Source organism: Hemiscyllium ocellatum, chromosome 4 (genome assembly GCF_020745735.1).
Source record: "Hemiscyllium ocellatum isolate sHemOce1 chromosome 4, sHemOce1.pat.X.cur, whole genome shotgun sequence".
Lineage (NCBI taxonomy): Eukaryota > Metazoa > Chordata > Chondrichthyes > Orectolobiformes > Hemiscylliidae > Hemiscyllium > Hemiscyllium ocellatum.
In genome coordinates this window covers 87789790-87805482 of record NC_083404.1, presented here as the reverse complement: position 1 = coordinate 87805482, position 15693 = coordinate 87789790, and the positions used below count along the sequence as shown (strand labels likewise).

The 15693-nt window shown below is 40.0% G+C and overlaps 1 protein-coding gene across 3 annotated transcripts in view; it reads left to right on the top strand.

Moving 5' to 3' along the window:
- Positions 1 to 15693, top strand: part of colec12 (collectin sub-family member 12) — a 210468-nt gene that overhangs the window by 148232 nt on the left and 46543 nt on the right. For 2 of the 3 annotated variants that reach the window (XM_060823598.1, XM_060823594.1), the window contains one exon: positions 9160 to 9258. In XM_060823598.1, coding sequence (XP_060679581.1) covers positions 9160 to 9258 — 99 coding nt within the window. Of the gene's footprint in view, positions 1 to 7887; positions 7940 to 9159; positions 9259 to 15693 lie in introns of those variants that run through there. The other variant, XM_060823599.1, reaches the window with a different exon arrangement.

Genomic DNA, 15693 nt, shown 5'->3' with positions numbered 1-15693 from the left:
ACAGACCCGGAAAATAACACCGCCTTATTCCTCTCCAAAACACTGCACCAGGTTAAATTAATAGCTATGGTTTATATTTTAAGTTTAATCAAGAGACTTATCTTCAAAAACATATAATCAAGAAAGAACCCACTGTTCTCACTATTGCAGCCTTTCTGTTGAGCAGACTTAAAACAATGATTAACTGATCTAATTCTGTGTTGTGAACTTCGCCCAAACCAGTCCCTCCAAGATTAATTGTGAAATTCACTGTTTGTTAATTTTCCCAGATGCACTCTGATGTCCAGTGACACATGAATTCAAAAACAGCAAAGGCAGTAACTGTGCAGGTTCTCTCCCTCTCTCGCTCTCTCTCTCCTGCATTGTCCTCACCATGTGCTTCCTTTGTCTGTTTTTCTCCCTTAAAAAACTGCTGTTATTTTGACTTTTTTTTCCCAAGGTTCCAAAACAATGCAACAGCATATAAAACAGTAATTGCTGCTCCTGGAATTCAAGGAAATCACCTCCAACACTGAAAATACCTAAAAAAAAAGGAGCAGCTCTTACCGCCAGGAATTTTTCCCATCCTCCATCTTGGATTACTATGACTCTGTGACAAATCAACGAGCATAGACATCTAACTAAATTGAAGTACAGAGCTTGTGTACTTCGACTCTGATATATCAGCATCTTTTTGAAAATACAGGTTTACTTGAACAAAATGGTGATGAGATGCATCTGACTTCATGGAAGCTAGATCAATGTCCTCAGATTCTGGATATGGTCAAACTTTGAAATATAATGGTGATTCCCAAATCACGATTGTTTTTAACTTGGTGAACAATAATGGCCCCAGCACTAAGTATTAACCATTATCTTTCCCAGTTTGTAACTGGAGGTAATGTTGGTTTATCCAGTCTCGACAGCTACCGTTAACCCTCAATTTTCTGTTTTGTGGTTCATGAACAGCTTTCTATCCATTCTGCTCCTTGGTCCCTGATTTCATATGCTGTGACCTCAATCATGAGTCTGTGTTGTATCTTATTGAAGATATTTTCAAAATGCATTTGCATTTAACTATTCCAGTTACTTCTGATTTTCACAGCCCCAATATCACTGTGACCACTCCTGGTGTGACACATATTTCCTTGAGACAAATAGATGAAGGTTAGAAACTCCCACCTGAAACTGGTGAGACTGTTCACATGCAAAGTAAGTGTCATATTATAATATGTTGCATTCGATTTTGCAGATACTTTGGACATTCCATTTTGAGGAGCTGTGTATTTTGACTAAAATATCCTGGGTTCTCAGGCAGTCCATCATGATCACCACCCTTACCTCCGCTGACACTGTCTACACTTCCCCTGCCTCAGGAAACCAGCCAAATAATCAAAAGGCCCCTCACACCCCGGTTATACTCTCTTCCAGCCTCTTCCATCAGACAGAAGATACAAAAGTTTGAAAACACATACCAGCAGATTTAAGAACAGCTTCTTCCGCAGTGCTATCAGACTTATGAATCTCTCATATCTTATGATCTTTCTCTGTGGCTGTAACAGTTTATTCTGCATTCTGTTCTGATGCACTTATGTAAGGTATGATTTGCCTGGTTAGCATGCAAAACAATACTTTTCACTGTAACTCTGTACATGTGACAGTAATAAATCAAATCAAATATCTGATGGAGTAGATCAATACTGCAGAGATAGAGGCAATTTAGCTCCTTTTTGGCATCTCCACTAAGCTATATTACTATTTGAGATATATGTTGCTGCAGGCTTTTATAGTCCTCACAACCTGTTAGCTTTAATGTAGAGAACTTGGAAGCTGTAGTCTTGTCTGATGCTCACCCGTCCATTTATGTCAGCTGACCCAAGCGCTTAAACAGCTAAGCTCTGGAGCTCAAGTCAGCTATGTTCAAAAAAATACACTACCCTACTCGTGCTGTAGGCAGTGGGTGGAAAACAATATTATTTATCTGAAGTTCAGAATGGAACCAGCTGTAAGGAATAAGATGCCGTTGGGCCCAGATTTATGGATTACCACTGGAACATCAAATCATTGTCTGCAGGTATGGCAGAAGCTTTCTTTTCAATCAGATTAACATTTCAAAGTTTCAATCATTGCACTTTTTCTTTCTGCTGACAACACAAGTCAGAGTATCAGCATTTTAATTTTGATTCCCATTCTGTTCAAATGATTTAAATGCTTCAGGGTTTGGTGGAACTATTGCAAAACAGAAAAGCACATGACATCTACAAAAAGTTTCCTTTTCCACCAGATGAGGACACCTGGGTGAGGACATGTAACATCTGTTTCCATTTTACATCAGAAAAATGCCAAATATATGAGTTATTGCAGGAATAGCAACCTCCCAGTACACAGACTGTTAGTTCTGGACCACTGTCAGCTCTCTTTCATGTTATTTTGCAGGATTATTGGCATCTTCCAAGTTCTGCCACACAGGAGGAAAAATGACTCCAGCACGCCTTGAGTTTTTGGGGAAGAAAGAAATTATCCACTGGAATCAAACTGTAGTGGATCCATTACTGTTGTTCATCCCTTAAATTTTACTGAGAAGCAAAATAAATAAATCAGGCTGAATAGATGGACCTGAAACTCAGGTGGTCAAGTAATATAGTAATGTAATACTCTGTGGTGTGCAAGAAACATGCATAAGCTTGTCTGACTAAAAAGTACTTCAATTAGGTGAGATCCTGCACCATGATACTCAAAAATATTATCAATAATTTCAGTAAAATTGCACTTGTAGATAGTTAGTGGTAACTATATATCAGAACTGCATTGTCAAAAAATTAAATCTGTCATTTATCCATTTTTATTTGGGGGTGGGGAAGTATATAAAATTATTGTAATTCAGTGGATTGAGAAACTAAATGCTATCTATAGCAAACTATTTCCTCAAGAACTACTCTTTCATTCAGTCATTGATTTGTGTTTTTAGACAATTACATCATGTTCCTTAGAATTATTTCTATAGTGAGTTTATTTCTTCAACTCCCTGCCTAAAGGCAGGTTCTTAGTGATTATTTGCTAAACCACAGCAAAGTGCCGTGTTTTGTTTTACTAAAAACTGGGCAAGAAGGTATGCCCTGAGTCAGCCTCGATGAGGATTGAGCCCCATTCGGCTTGATGTTAACCCAATCCAAAACTTTGATGTCTCGCCAACAGTGCTAACTCTTGAGTTTGCTGCATCACTTCTAATAATTGTGCTGAATGTACTTGGCATGAAAAATGCCACCAAAGCCATACACATATGCGTCAAATCTTCTTTGCTGCCAACCACCAATTTTTCTTCACCCCCTCAAGGATCCTTCGTCAGTGCAGAAAATCTGTCAAAACTTCCTGACCATGACTCAATCAATTAGTCATGCTGTGGGAGGTCTTGAGTTGTTGTTACCCAAAATGTTATCTTTCATCTTCTGTGATGCTACACTTTTCCAAAAATTAGTTTAAGTCGTCCTCAAGGTTTGCAAGAACCACTTATTAACACTATCCCAGAATTCTACTCCGTAAATTGATCATTCTCTGACAAAAATAAAATTTCCATGGATCTAATCACACTGCCTGCTTTGTCATTTTAAATATTAGGCCCCTATTTCTACACAGTCCATCCACCTACATGTTATTAATGTGCTGAATAGTTTTAAAAATCAGAATTAGATACTGTTTAATTTCAGAAATTTCAAACCTAAAAGCACAATTTCTGCGTCTACAGCTCAATGCACTTAGAGTCATAGAGTCATAGAGATGTACAGTATGGAAACAGACCCTTCGGTCCAACCCTTCCATGCCGACCAGATATCCCAACCCAATCTAGTCCCACCTGCCAGCACCCGGATCATATCCCTCCAAACCCTTCCTATTCATATACCCATCCAAATGCCTCTTAAATGTTGCAATTGTACCAGTCTCCACCACATCCTCTGGCAGCTCATTCCATACACGTACCATCCTCTGCGTGAAAAAGTTGCCCCTTAGGTCTCTTTTATCTTTCCCCTCTCACCCTAAACCTATGCCCTCTAGTTCTGGACTCCCTGACCCCAGGGAAAAGACTTTGCCTATCTTATCCATGCCTCTCATAATTTTGTAAACCTCTATAAGGTCGTCCCTCAGCCTCCCACGCTGCAGGGAAAACAGCCCCAGCCTGTTCAGCCTCTCCCTATAGCTCAAATCCTCCAACCTTGGCAACATCCTTATAAATCTTTTCTGAACCCTTTCAAGTTTCACAACGTCTTTTCAATAGGAAGGAGACCAGAATTGCACGCAATATTCCAACAGTGGCCTAACTAATTTCCTGTATAGCCACAACATGACCCCCTAACTCCTGTGCTCAATACTCTAACCAATAAAGGAAAGCATGCCAAACGCCTTCTTCACTATCCTATCTACCTGTGACTCCACTTTCAAGGAGCTATGAACCTGCACTCCAAGGTCTCTTTGTTCAGCAACACTCCCTAGGACCTTACATTAAGTGTATAAGTCCTGTTAAGATTTGCTTTCCCAAGATGCTGCACTTCGCATTGATCTGAATTAAACTCCATCTGCCACTTCTCAGTCCATTGGCCCATCTGGTCCAGATCCTGTTGTAATCTGAGGTAACCCTCTTCGCTGTCCACTACACCTCCAATTTTGGGTGTCATCTGCAAACACTTCATCCAAACCAATCTCATTACCCTACTTTGCATCTTCTCTAGAGCCCCAATATTCTTATTAAGGTGAATGGCAGTCAGCTTTAGATTAATACAGAATGGCAAAATCCTTAGGGAGCAGTCAATGATTACTCCCAATTTGCTCCCTTCTAGTCACCTTTAAACTAAGCAGTCACCTTGACACTCCATCTGAATTCTGCAAAATAATGTAAGAATCATCACCACTTTTTACCCACTAAAAATGGGCAACTTCACTTGAATATATTACTATTTGGAGAGGAGGATAAACATGTGTTTGCACGTGTGTGCTGACAGTTTGTTAATTAGGCATTGTGATATTTGATTTTCATATTAAGGAAGTGGTGATAGTAATCTAGGGTCCAAACTAAGAAAACGCCTGGATTAATGCGAAAAAATTCTCTGTATGTAACCAGATATATGTCTTATCTTTGCCTTGCCCATTTAACCTTAATTTCTGTCCATTACCATGTGTATTTTGATTGCCACTCTGTCTATGAATGAATAATTTTGACATCATTTTTATCGGGATCAAATACCTTCCTTTCTTGATTAATTCTTCTGTTTCCTTTACCTGCTGCTGTTTACCTGGAGGTCTGCTGTTGTCATGTGTTGATGACTATCCATGGCTATCTATGGGGTTAATACAGTGTGAGATCCTGAACTCTTTGCCTTTCTGAGTGTCGTGGCAGTGCCCAGTGAGTCACAGAATCTGCTGGTTTTCACCTTCTGACCAATTGTTCTACGAACTTGTTAAGATGTTTTTCCTTTGTCCACCATACCCAGTCTTTGTGCACTTGAAGAGGTGATGACCCCACATCACAACAGCCAAACCTGCTGGGTTGTTCATTTAGTTTTGCTTGTCTGGCAAACAAAGATTCTGGGGTACAGCTAATGGTAAGCAACCAACTACCTGGAGTCATAAGTGAGAGCTAGCAAGTTGTAGGACACAGGTTTTTTTTCCTACCTTCACCCATGGTGATATCCATCTTGGCAGGAGCACAAATATACAAGCAGAAGATTTGTTTTCAGTTCTGTAGAAATGATTGGAAAATACCAAAGAATCAGAAGTAATTTGTATAAAAACTCTTTTGGTATTTATATGAATGAAAGTGATGATGTGAAATGAAATACAGTCAAACAAGGAGTATATAAGGGTTTATCACTGTACTTATAATCTCGGTAATGGGAATAACAACAGAATGAATTCATTTCTCACAATGGCTGAGGTTACCATGAAGGGCCACCTTGTTAACCTCTCCCCTCACTTGAGGTGTAGTGACCGTCAGGTTAAATCACCACCAGTCATCTCTCTCTGATGAGAGAGAGAGCAGTCCTCTGGAACTGACTGCTTTAATGAAATTATATCTGAAAAACTTTACAACCTTGAAGTGATAGGTATTCGTTGTTGAACTGTAAACAACCTTTGATAAGTAGATAAAACATTGTATTGATGCTGACAATAAAGAGGAATTACAACAAATCCTAGATGATGTTAGCAATGTTATAAAGAATTTAGTAAAGAAACTAAATTACTGTTAGTACCAAGAAAGCCACAAAGCCAAAAGTGACAATGTCAATTACCACCCTAATAAAAATGGATCAGAGTGACCAAATGATCAAAATTACACAAAACCTTTGAAATCGCAGCATTTAGAAGAGTGTTTAGAATATTGTAGAAAGAGAGAATAAAAAATGTAATACAAAGAACACTGGCTGAAGACCACATCAATGATAAAATGAGCCAAGGAAAATCAAGGGCAGAGTTTAATCAGAAATTGGCTAATTGTAAATTTGGTGAGTTTCATGGAGGGCTTCTCTCCATAAGTCCCAGTGAGTTTTTTAACGCTCTCATCCCAAACACTTCTCATTATCTATGCATGAAGCTGCTATGGTACCCCACTCATCACACTCTTCCATTCGCCACAGGCAGAAGTACTTATCACTGCCTGGGATTTCTGGCACTGGAACCTTCTTTAAACCCCATCCACACAAATAGCCAAGCACTCGCAGTTGCAGTTGCCCTGAATACTTCCTGCACATGTTGGACGGAGAGAAATTGGTATCCCATTTTGCCAACATCATCAATCTCCTGATCATGGTTGATTCTCCCAATATTTTCACGAATGCCCACATGTTCAGGGGCTGAGATAATCCAGCCCCCCGAGAAATTTTTGGTCAAACAGCCCAAATGAATTAGCAAAAAAGAGCTTTTAGGAATCATTGATAACAGCTTTCTGCACAAATAGCTTGTGGAACATTGTATCTAAGTCCCAAGGAAGAGAAAGAAACTGAAAGAGAAGGGATATTTCTTCTGTTTTGTCCAAATGCAACTAAATAGCTTTCCCTTAAATGTAAGATTAGTAATTTCCACAGAATTGTTCCCACTACCCTTCCAAAAAGGTCATTGCTCTGATGTCAGCTCTGTCAATCTTCCCAGTTTGTATAATTGACAAACACAAATAAAAAGTTACGGGTGATGATGCAATTAAGGTACCTACTAGGGCTGAAAGGAGTAGAAGAGAACTTAAGATAAGTCAAGAAATATTGGTTGGTTAATAGCAAGTTTGGATTCCAGAAAATTGTAGATTGTTACAGTGTTTTATGTTTTAAAAAATACTTGAACTGAAATGAGAAGGAGCTGTTTTATAAACCAGTGTTTTGAAAAGCAAGCAACTGTATACGTATGGCTTGCATCCCAAAACACTGTTTGATCCAGCAGTAATCACGCTTTCACATGAAGATGAAGAGGAGCCAATGGGCTCTGTATGCAGATGGGTGGCAACAAGTTGATGACAGAGACCTTTGGCTTGCCGACGACTGTGTGATAGGTCCTCAGGTAGTTGAGCAGCTTGAAGTTGGAAGCAAGTTACAAAGACACAGAAAAAGTGTGAGAGAGAGAGAAAGAAAAGCTGCCCAGAAGCTGCCTGACCTCTGCTGTCAAAAGCTCAGGTTAACCTGAAGGAAACCAGTAATTCCTTCAGCAGTTGGTATGAGCTGTTACCAATTTTCAAATGATAAATTAGTGAATCAGCCATTCTTTACTACTTGCAAACAAGTGAAAGCACCCAGATGGAGACACCTGAACAAGGGGTTGTGTGTGTGTATATGTGTGTCTGTGTGTTTATTGTTTTTGTACAACTCCAGGAATGATGTGGGTTATAACAACAGGAAGAGCAATTGAAGGACGTGTTCTGTAGTGAGCAAAGTTAGATCTCAGGGAATACAGGGAGAAGTCGCCATTTGGATTCAGAACTGGCTCAAAGGTAGAAGACAGAGGATGGTGGTGGAGGGTTGTTTTTCAGACTGGAGGCCTTTGACAAGCGGAGTGCCACAAGGATCGGTGCTGGGTCTACTACTTTTCATCATTTATATAAATGATTTGGATGTGAGCATAAGAGGTATAGATAGTAAGTTTGCAGATGACACCAAAATTGGAAGTGTAGTGGACAGCGAAGGAGGTTACCTCAGATTACAACAGGAACTTCATCAGATGGGCCAATGTGGCAGGTGGAGTTTAATTTAGATAAATGTGAGGTGCTGCATTTTGGGAAAGCAAATCTTAGCAAGACTTTTTCACTTAATGTTAAGGTCATAGGGAGTGTTGCCAAATAAAGAGACCTTGAAGTGCAGGTTCATAGCTCCATGAAAGTAGAGTCGCAGGTAGGTAGGACAGTGAAGGCAGTGTTTGGTATGCTTTCCTTTATTGGTCAGAGTATTGAGTACAGGAGTTGGGACATTGGTCAGGCCACTGTTAGAATATTGCAGGCAATTCTTGTCTCTTTCCCATCAGAAAGATGTATGAAACTTGAAAGGGTTCAGAAAAGATTTACAAGGATGTTGCCATGATTGGGTGATTTGAGCTATAGGGAGAGGTTGACTAGGGAGGGCTGTTTTCCCTGGAGCATCAGAGGCTAAGGGGTGACCTCATAGAGGTTTATAAAATCATGAGGAGCATGGATAGGATAAATAGACAAAGTCTTTTCCCTGGTGTGGGGGAGTCCAGAACTCCAGTAGAGGGCATAGGTTTAGAGTGAGAGGGGAAAGATATAAAAGAGACCTTTGAGGCAACTCTTTTCACTCAGAGGGTGGTACGTGTATGGAATGAGCTGCCAGATGAAGTGGTGGAGGCTGGTACAATTGCAACATTTAAAAGACATCTGGATGGGTTTATGAATAGGAAGGGTTTGGAGGGATGTGTGGCCAAATGCTAGCAGGTGGGACTAGATTGTGTTAGGTTATCTGGTCGGCATGGACAAGTTGGACCAAAGGGTCTGTTTCCATGCTGTACATCTCTATGACTCTATGAAAGATATTAGTCTTGGAAGTTGCAGAGAAACATAACTGTTCACATTTTGGCCTGTTAGAGATTCAGAATACAAGGAGCTTAATGAGGCAAGGAAATAAATAAGATATAAAGTACACCCAATAAGTTAATAAGGTTTTTGCAATGATATACTCATTCTGATTCGCTTGCCTGTTGCAGTTGTACAGAGAATGGACACTGTGACCGAAGGAATGGAAACATCACGAAAGAGTTATACAGAGAAACTAACTGCAGTCGAGACGGATCTGAAGAAATTAGGTAAGCCTTATAATAATCTTTGTGCTGGGAAAAATAGCATTAGACAGAAATCAACAGTGGCTAAAGGTATTTCAGTCTCAAATTTAACTGAAGTCTCAAAATTACAGTAAATTACAGTAATACATGAGGAGACACTGTGTATAATCTTTCTTGCCTTACCAGATTTTTTCCAAAGAGGTGACATTATATTTAAGATAAATGTATTCATGCCTCTGTTGAACTTATAACTGATCAAATCTCATACAAAGATTCAAAACATTCTTATGTTAATATCACAAATAGTAATTTCCTAAATTAACAATCTGGGTTGAACTTCATATGTTTTTTGCTAAGTGTACATTTGCATTGTCTTTTAGAAGGTTTTTCACTTAAGACCCAGCAAGATTTCTCACCGTACTTACCAAACTCACCTAACTGACTACATACGGAATCTTGTGGCATCCCTCTGATTCTATCCCACCAAACTATGAGCCATTCCTGGAACACCGACTCTCTGCCGATAGGCAACCATCTCTTGCACCTGTGCCATATCTAAAAGGCCAGTATGCTCCAAGACAAGCAATTTCAATCTGACATTTCCCTCATTGGGAATGTAGTAGCACAGGAGCTACAAAGTCACACTGTCTACGGCACATGGCTGAAGCTCCTTCACACATACAACCCCATTCTTTTATCCTGGTCGCTGTTTAAACTCCAGGCCACACAATTTATCTGTCCTAAAAAATATCCCATCTAAACACCCTTTCAAAATCATCATTACTGTGTCCCCAGTGCCTGTCTAAAAGAAATTCTGCAAAGTTATATTCAGATCTGTATCACAGGCTCTCCTGGCTCTTCTTGCAATGCGAGCTAAATCCTGGTCATGGTTTTGGTTCTATTCTGGTCACCTGCATTATTAAAGATATAGCATCATGGTGATATTTACATCATCAACAACAGGTAACTTTTCAAAATACACCAGGAGCGGATGATCTTTCCAGATCTGCATTGGGAAGTTTTAGGATGAAGGGTAACATATGGACTAGCAATCTGATCTGCCCATTTTAAACAACATATACTCATTGATTTCATTGGGCAATGGGGGCAGTGGTTACAATCAGTTTCTGTATCTTTACTTTTTTTAACTTTTACATTTTGTGACACAGTTTAGTGCTGGATATTGATGAAGACAGCACTCACAGGTCAGAGAAACAATTAACATTTTGAGTAGAGTATGATTTCTTCAGAAAGAATAGTTTTATTGCATTCAACACAGCAACTCTGCTTCTCTCTCCACTGATGCGACAAGACCTGCTGAGTTTTTCCAGCATTTTGAGATGTGCGGCATCCACAGTATTTCACTTTGAGACACATAGGTTAGGATTGAATGGAGGAGACCACACAGCAAGCCCAATAACAAGAGCATTCTGCAGGCTCAGTCCCACCTACAGTTGGAGGCAAGAAAGAAAGCAAGCAAGGCTCAGTTTTGGGCCAAATCTTTATGACAAAATAAATCAGAGGCAGATTTGGGCAGGCTAATGCTGAGGTGTCAGCAGCAATCAGGAGACAGATGAACATTGCAACAGAAAGCAGTACACAAGAGAGCAGAGGAAAATTGGGGAGGTGATGCCCTAGTGGTAATATAATCGGAATATTAAGTCAGAGACCCAGGTAATGTTTTTGGATCCCGGTTCAAATCCTGCCATAGCAGATGGTGGAATTTCAATTCAATATTGAAAATCTGGAACTAAGAGTCTTAACAATCATGAATTCATTGTTGGAAAACTCCATCACTAATGTCCTTTAGGGAATGAAACTTTACCTGGCCTGGCCATCATGTGACTCTAGATCCACACAGTATAGTTGACTCTAATTGCCCTCTGGGCTATTAGAGATTGGCAACAAATGCTGCTTCACCAATGATGCCCTCACCCATGAGTGAATAAAAATTAACAGTCAAGTAAGCATAATGTAGGACAGAAAGCTGAAGGTGAATAGTGGCAGCTTAGCCAGTGAGCTATGCATCCCATCCTTTGCATAGCTTCTGCACATTAACAAATATCTGTTGGATCCAAGCTAGTCAAGATAAGGTATCTTCGGTCGAGATTGGGATCAGATTCAAGTATGGACAGCAAGGCTAGTCAAAAAAGTGGAAGTCAGGGTTTGCTCAGGAAGTGGGTGGACAAGATGCAAGAAAGAGTAATGAGAGTTTCAGAGAAGGCAGCAGTTTGAAGGGGATTGCAGAGTAATGTGGGCTGTTGGTGAGGGCCCTTTTCCACCAGAGCCCATTAGTTCTGAAAAAGGCAGGATTGGTAATTGTTCTGGACTAGACCAGATCCTCCTCAAAATATTTTAAGAAGGTAGCCCAGACCCTAACCTTTTCTTATTTAAAAGACAAACGTAAAGTGCTGTGTTCGAGATGCAATTCAGCTGGTCGCACTACTCGATATTAAGCAAAACACAATTTATTTAAATACTGTGGTTAAAAAAAACACAAGCAAAAAGAACTTAGAAGAAATTAACTGTATTGGAAAACTTAAGAGTACTGGGTACAGAAACTATTACTAATTAACTGTTTTAATATAGTAACATCCCATAAACACACCCCTTGGCAAAAAGGCAAAGTCAGAAAAGATAGTTTCATATGCAATCCAGCAGCAAAGAGAAATGCCAGCTTCGAGCTGTAACCACGGGAGGGGAGAAAAATAGCTTCCACTCCTTCAATACGCTACCAGCTGCTGCCGAATATAAAAGCTAAAAAAAAAAGAAATACCGGTCTGTGAGAGCTGGCCAGACTGCTTCTATTGTTCCAACTTTTAAAAAACTCCAAGGCCTAACAAGCTGTTTACATTACCACATACTGATCAGAACCTCTCACTCAATCCCTCTCTTAAAATAAACCCAGGGTAAAATACACCTATTAAAGGCACAGCATTGTCACATAGTTGAAGCTAACCCGATGTAGGCTTTAGGTGTGGGACCCTGGCAGCAGATCAACTGAGGCTGATGCGATTAAAGTGGCAGAGTTGGGGAGTTTTTTTCCATCCCTCTACAATTTGTTGATTGACACTAGATAATAGAGCAGATATAATGGACCAAATGACCTCCTTCTACACTGTAATAATTCAGTGATTGACCAGCACTGTTTTTTTTTGCTGAAACATTTATGCACTAGTTAACAGCACTATAGGATCTTTCAGGTCATGTTATGTCTTACAATCTATATTCGATGGAGTGATGTCATTCAGCAGGGCTGGAGGACACAAAGAAAGATTTGAGTTGGGGATGGGGACTTATTAATGAAGAACAATACTGGTCAATGAATGGTTCTTAGTCTCGGCAGTGGTTGGGAAGAGAAATGGGAATGGAATGTGGGAAAACTACAGTAATGGTGCAAGTTGTTATCAGAATCAAAGTTGGGGCTGACAGTGCAGAGAAACAGAGCATGGGTAGCAGTCTTGTTAAGCTGTCAAAGAAAAATAAAGTTCATACCCAGAAACACAAAGAAAGATGTCTATCAGTAGGATCTAGGTTTGGACAACAAGAAAGGTGCAGATTGGCACCAGTATTGAAGAGCAGGCCAGAAGGGAAGATAAAATAGCGATGGGATGAAAGCAGATTTTTAAACTATCAGAGGGTTAGTGGAATTATTGGTTTTTAATGTGCTTATAAGATCCAGCTAAGGAGACTAATTACATCAAAATACTGCTACCTGCTGATAAGAAACAAATTAGCAACATCCCATCCATATCTGAATTTATGTTCCACTTAAAATTCCTCCATTCAAGTTTCCTCGTCTAATTCTATCAATATTGTCCTCAATTCCCTTCTCTCTCATCTAGTTTCATATTAAGTGTATTTATACCATTTTCCTGAATCAAGGCTGTCACACGGTAAGTGTATCAACATCATGGTTGTAAAATGGACTCATAGCTCGAGTAATTTTGGTGCCACAGGTTCCATGTTAACACCAAAATGACATGTGCTTAGTGCATTGGAGTTATGGGCGTTACCTGCCCTGAATGTTATCTTTGTGAGGGTATCAGTATTGGTGCAAGGAGTGTGAACTAGAATTAGAAAACTGATGTTGATTGCCTTCACAAAAGTCTGAATTGACAAAACCCCTGCCATTGTTAACCTTTCCATTCCAGCTATTGTCTTCCAGTAACCATGCCAACTGTAATTGTGTTCAACAGCAGTTAAGCGACCCACCCTTCTCACCACAATTTAAAAGGATGGTTAACATTCAAATTAATTGCTGATTAACTTCTGCTAGCTCTGTTGAATTTGGAAAAGAATTCACTGGATTGATGGGTTAGGGAAATTACTCAGTGAGTTAGTGAAGTCAGGATGGAGTGGCTGCATGAGAAAAATGCCTTATTTATGACTGTAGAATCTCTACAGAATGGAACCAGGCCATTTGGCCCATTGAGTCCACATCAACTTTCTGTATCGAACCCATAATAACATTGCATTTCCCATGGCTAGTCCATCTAGCCTGCACACTCTGGACAATATAGCCAATCCACCTAATGTGCATATCTTAGGACTATGGGTAGAAAGCAGAACACCCAGAGGGAACCCACACAGCCTCTAGTGGAATTGAGCCCAGGTCCCTGGTTCTGTGAGGCAGCAGTGCTAACCACTGAGCTACGGTACCCTTCTGGTCAGGTGATTGCTTTCAGTAATGGGTAGTATCTTTGCCATTTCTATTGGGGTGTATTATGAAAGGGAGATGGAATACCTTCACCTTTCTCCATATAATGCTTCATTTGTCACCTACTTGTCTGCTCAACCAACTTCTGTCCATTTGCAAACTTTTCTGTGTCCTCCTCACAGCTCACTTACCCACAGCCTACCCTGTACAACTGTAGCAGAAAACCTCTGCAACAAATGACAACATTCCATTTGTCAACCTCATAGAAGTTTCTAGCTGCCTTGACCGGGTGGATACAGAGAGGATGTTTCCCCTCACAAGGGAGAACGAGGAGACATAGTTTAAATGTCTTCCACTGGAGACAAGGATGGGGACAATTATTCCTCAAGAGGGTAGTTAATCTTTGAATTTCTCTTCTACAGCGAGCAGAAGAGACTGGGCTATTGAATATATTAGAGGATGAGTTAGGCAGATATTTAGTTTAAAAGGGATCTGAGAGTTATGGGGCCAGATGGAAAAGTGGAGTTAAGGCTGCAGTCAGATTAGCCGTGAACTTACTGAATGACAGAGCAGGCTCAATGAGCTGAATAGCTGACTCCTGCTCCTATTTCTTAACATCTTACAGTCTTCGGCAAGTGTTACTTCACAATATTCCTATCTTTTAAAATACGTTCACCATGCTGAGCCCTGAGGAAGGGAGCCTTGTCGTCAGCATTACTCCCGAGTCAAGTGCAAAATAACTGATGCAAAGTACAACTTCCTTCATTCGTCCCGAATAATGTGCCATAGCCAAAGTAGAACATCCCCAGAGAATCAGTGTGACAGTTTTCCATTTCCTGCATTAACCATGCTTTAGCCTATTTGAAAAATGTTGTCAATTCTTGCCAAATGAAGGACATATTTCATAAGCCTTCACGACCATTGGATTAAGATTTCCTAAACTCAATTCACGTAATATCTATTTCACCTACAAACAATTAAGACTTCATTTTTTCTTCTGACAAAAGGTTATTGACCTAAAATTTTTTACATTTCTCACTCCAGAAATACTTCTAGATATTTCCACTATTTTCAGTTTTTACTTCATTTGTCTTACCTTATTTTTAGCAGACCATTCATGCAGACAGTCTTTAAAAAATGTGGCTTTTGATTGGTCTGTTAAAACAAATAGTGAATGTATTGGGCTCCATCTGGAAGTAATTCCCACGCCTGTTTATCAAAGAGTCATAGAGATGTTCAGCACAGAAACAGACCTTTCGGACCTACTCGCCCATGCTGACCAGATATCCGAGATAAATCTAGTCCCATTTGCCAGCATTTGGCTCATATCCCTCTAAATCTTCATTTTCATATACCCATCCAGATGCCTTTTAAATGTTGTAATTGTACCAGCCTCCACCACTTCCTCTGGCAGCTCATTCCATTGAAGCACCACCCTCTACGTAAAAAAGTTGCCCCTTAGGTCCTGTTTAAATCTTTTTCCTCTCACCTTTAACCTATGCCCTCTAGTTTTGGACTCCCCCACCCTTGGGAAAATACCTTGTCTATCTATCCTATCTATGCCCCTCATGATTTTATAAACCTCTATAAAGTCATTCCTCAGCTTCCAGCGTTCCAGGGAAAACAGCCCCAGCCTATTCAGTCTCTCCCTATAGCTGAAACCCTCCAAACCTGGCAACATCCTTGTAAATCTTTTCTGAATCCTTTCAAGTTTCACAACATCCTTCTGATAGCAGGAAGACAAGAATTAAATGCAGTATTCCAAATGTGGTCTAATCAATGTTCTGTATAGCCACAAC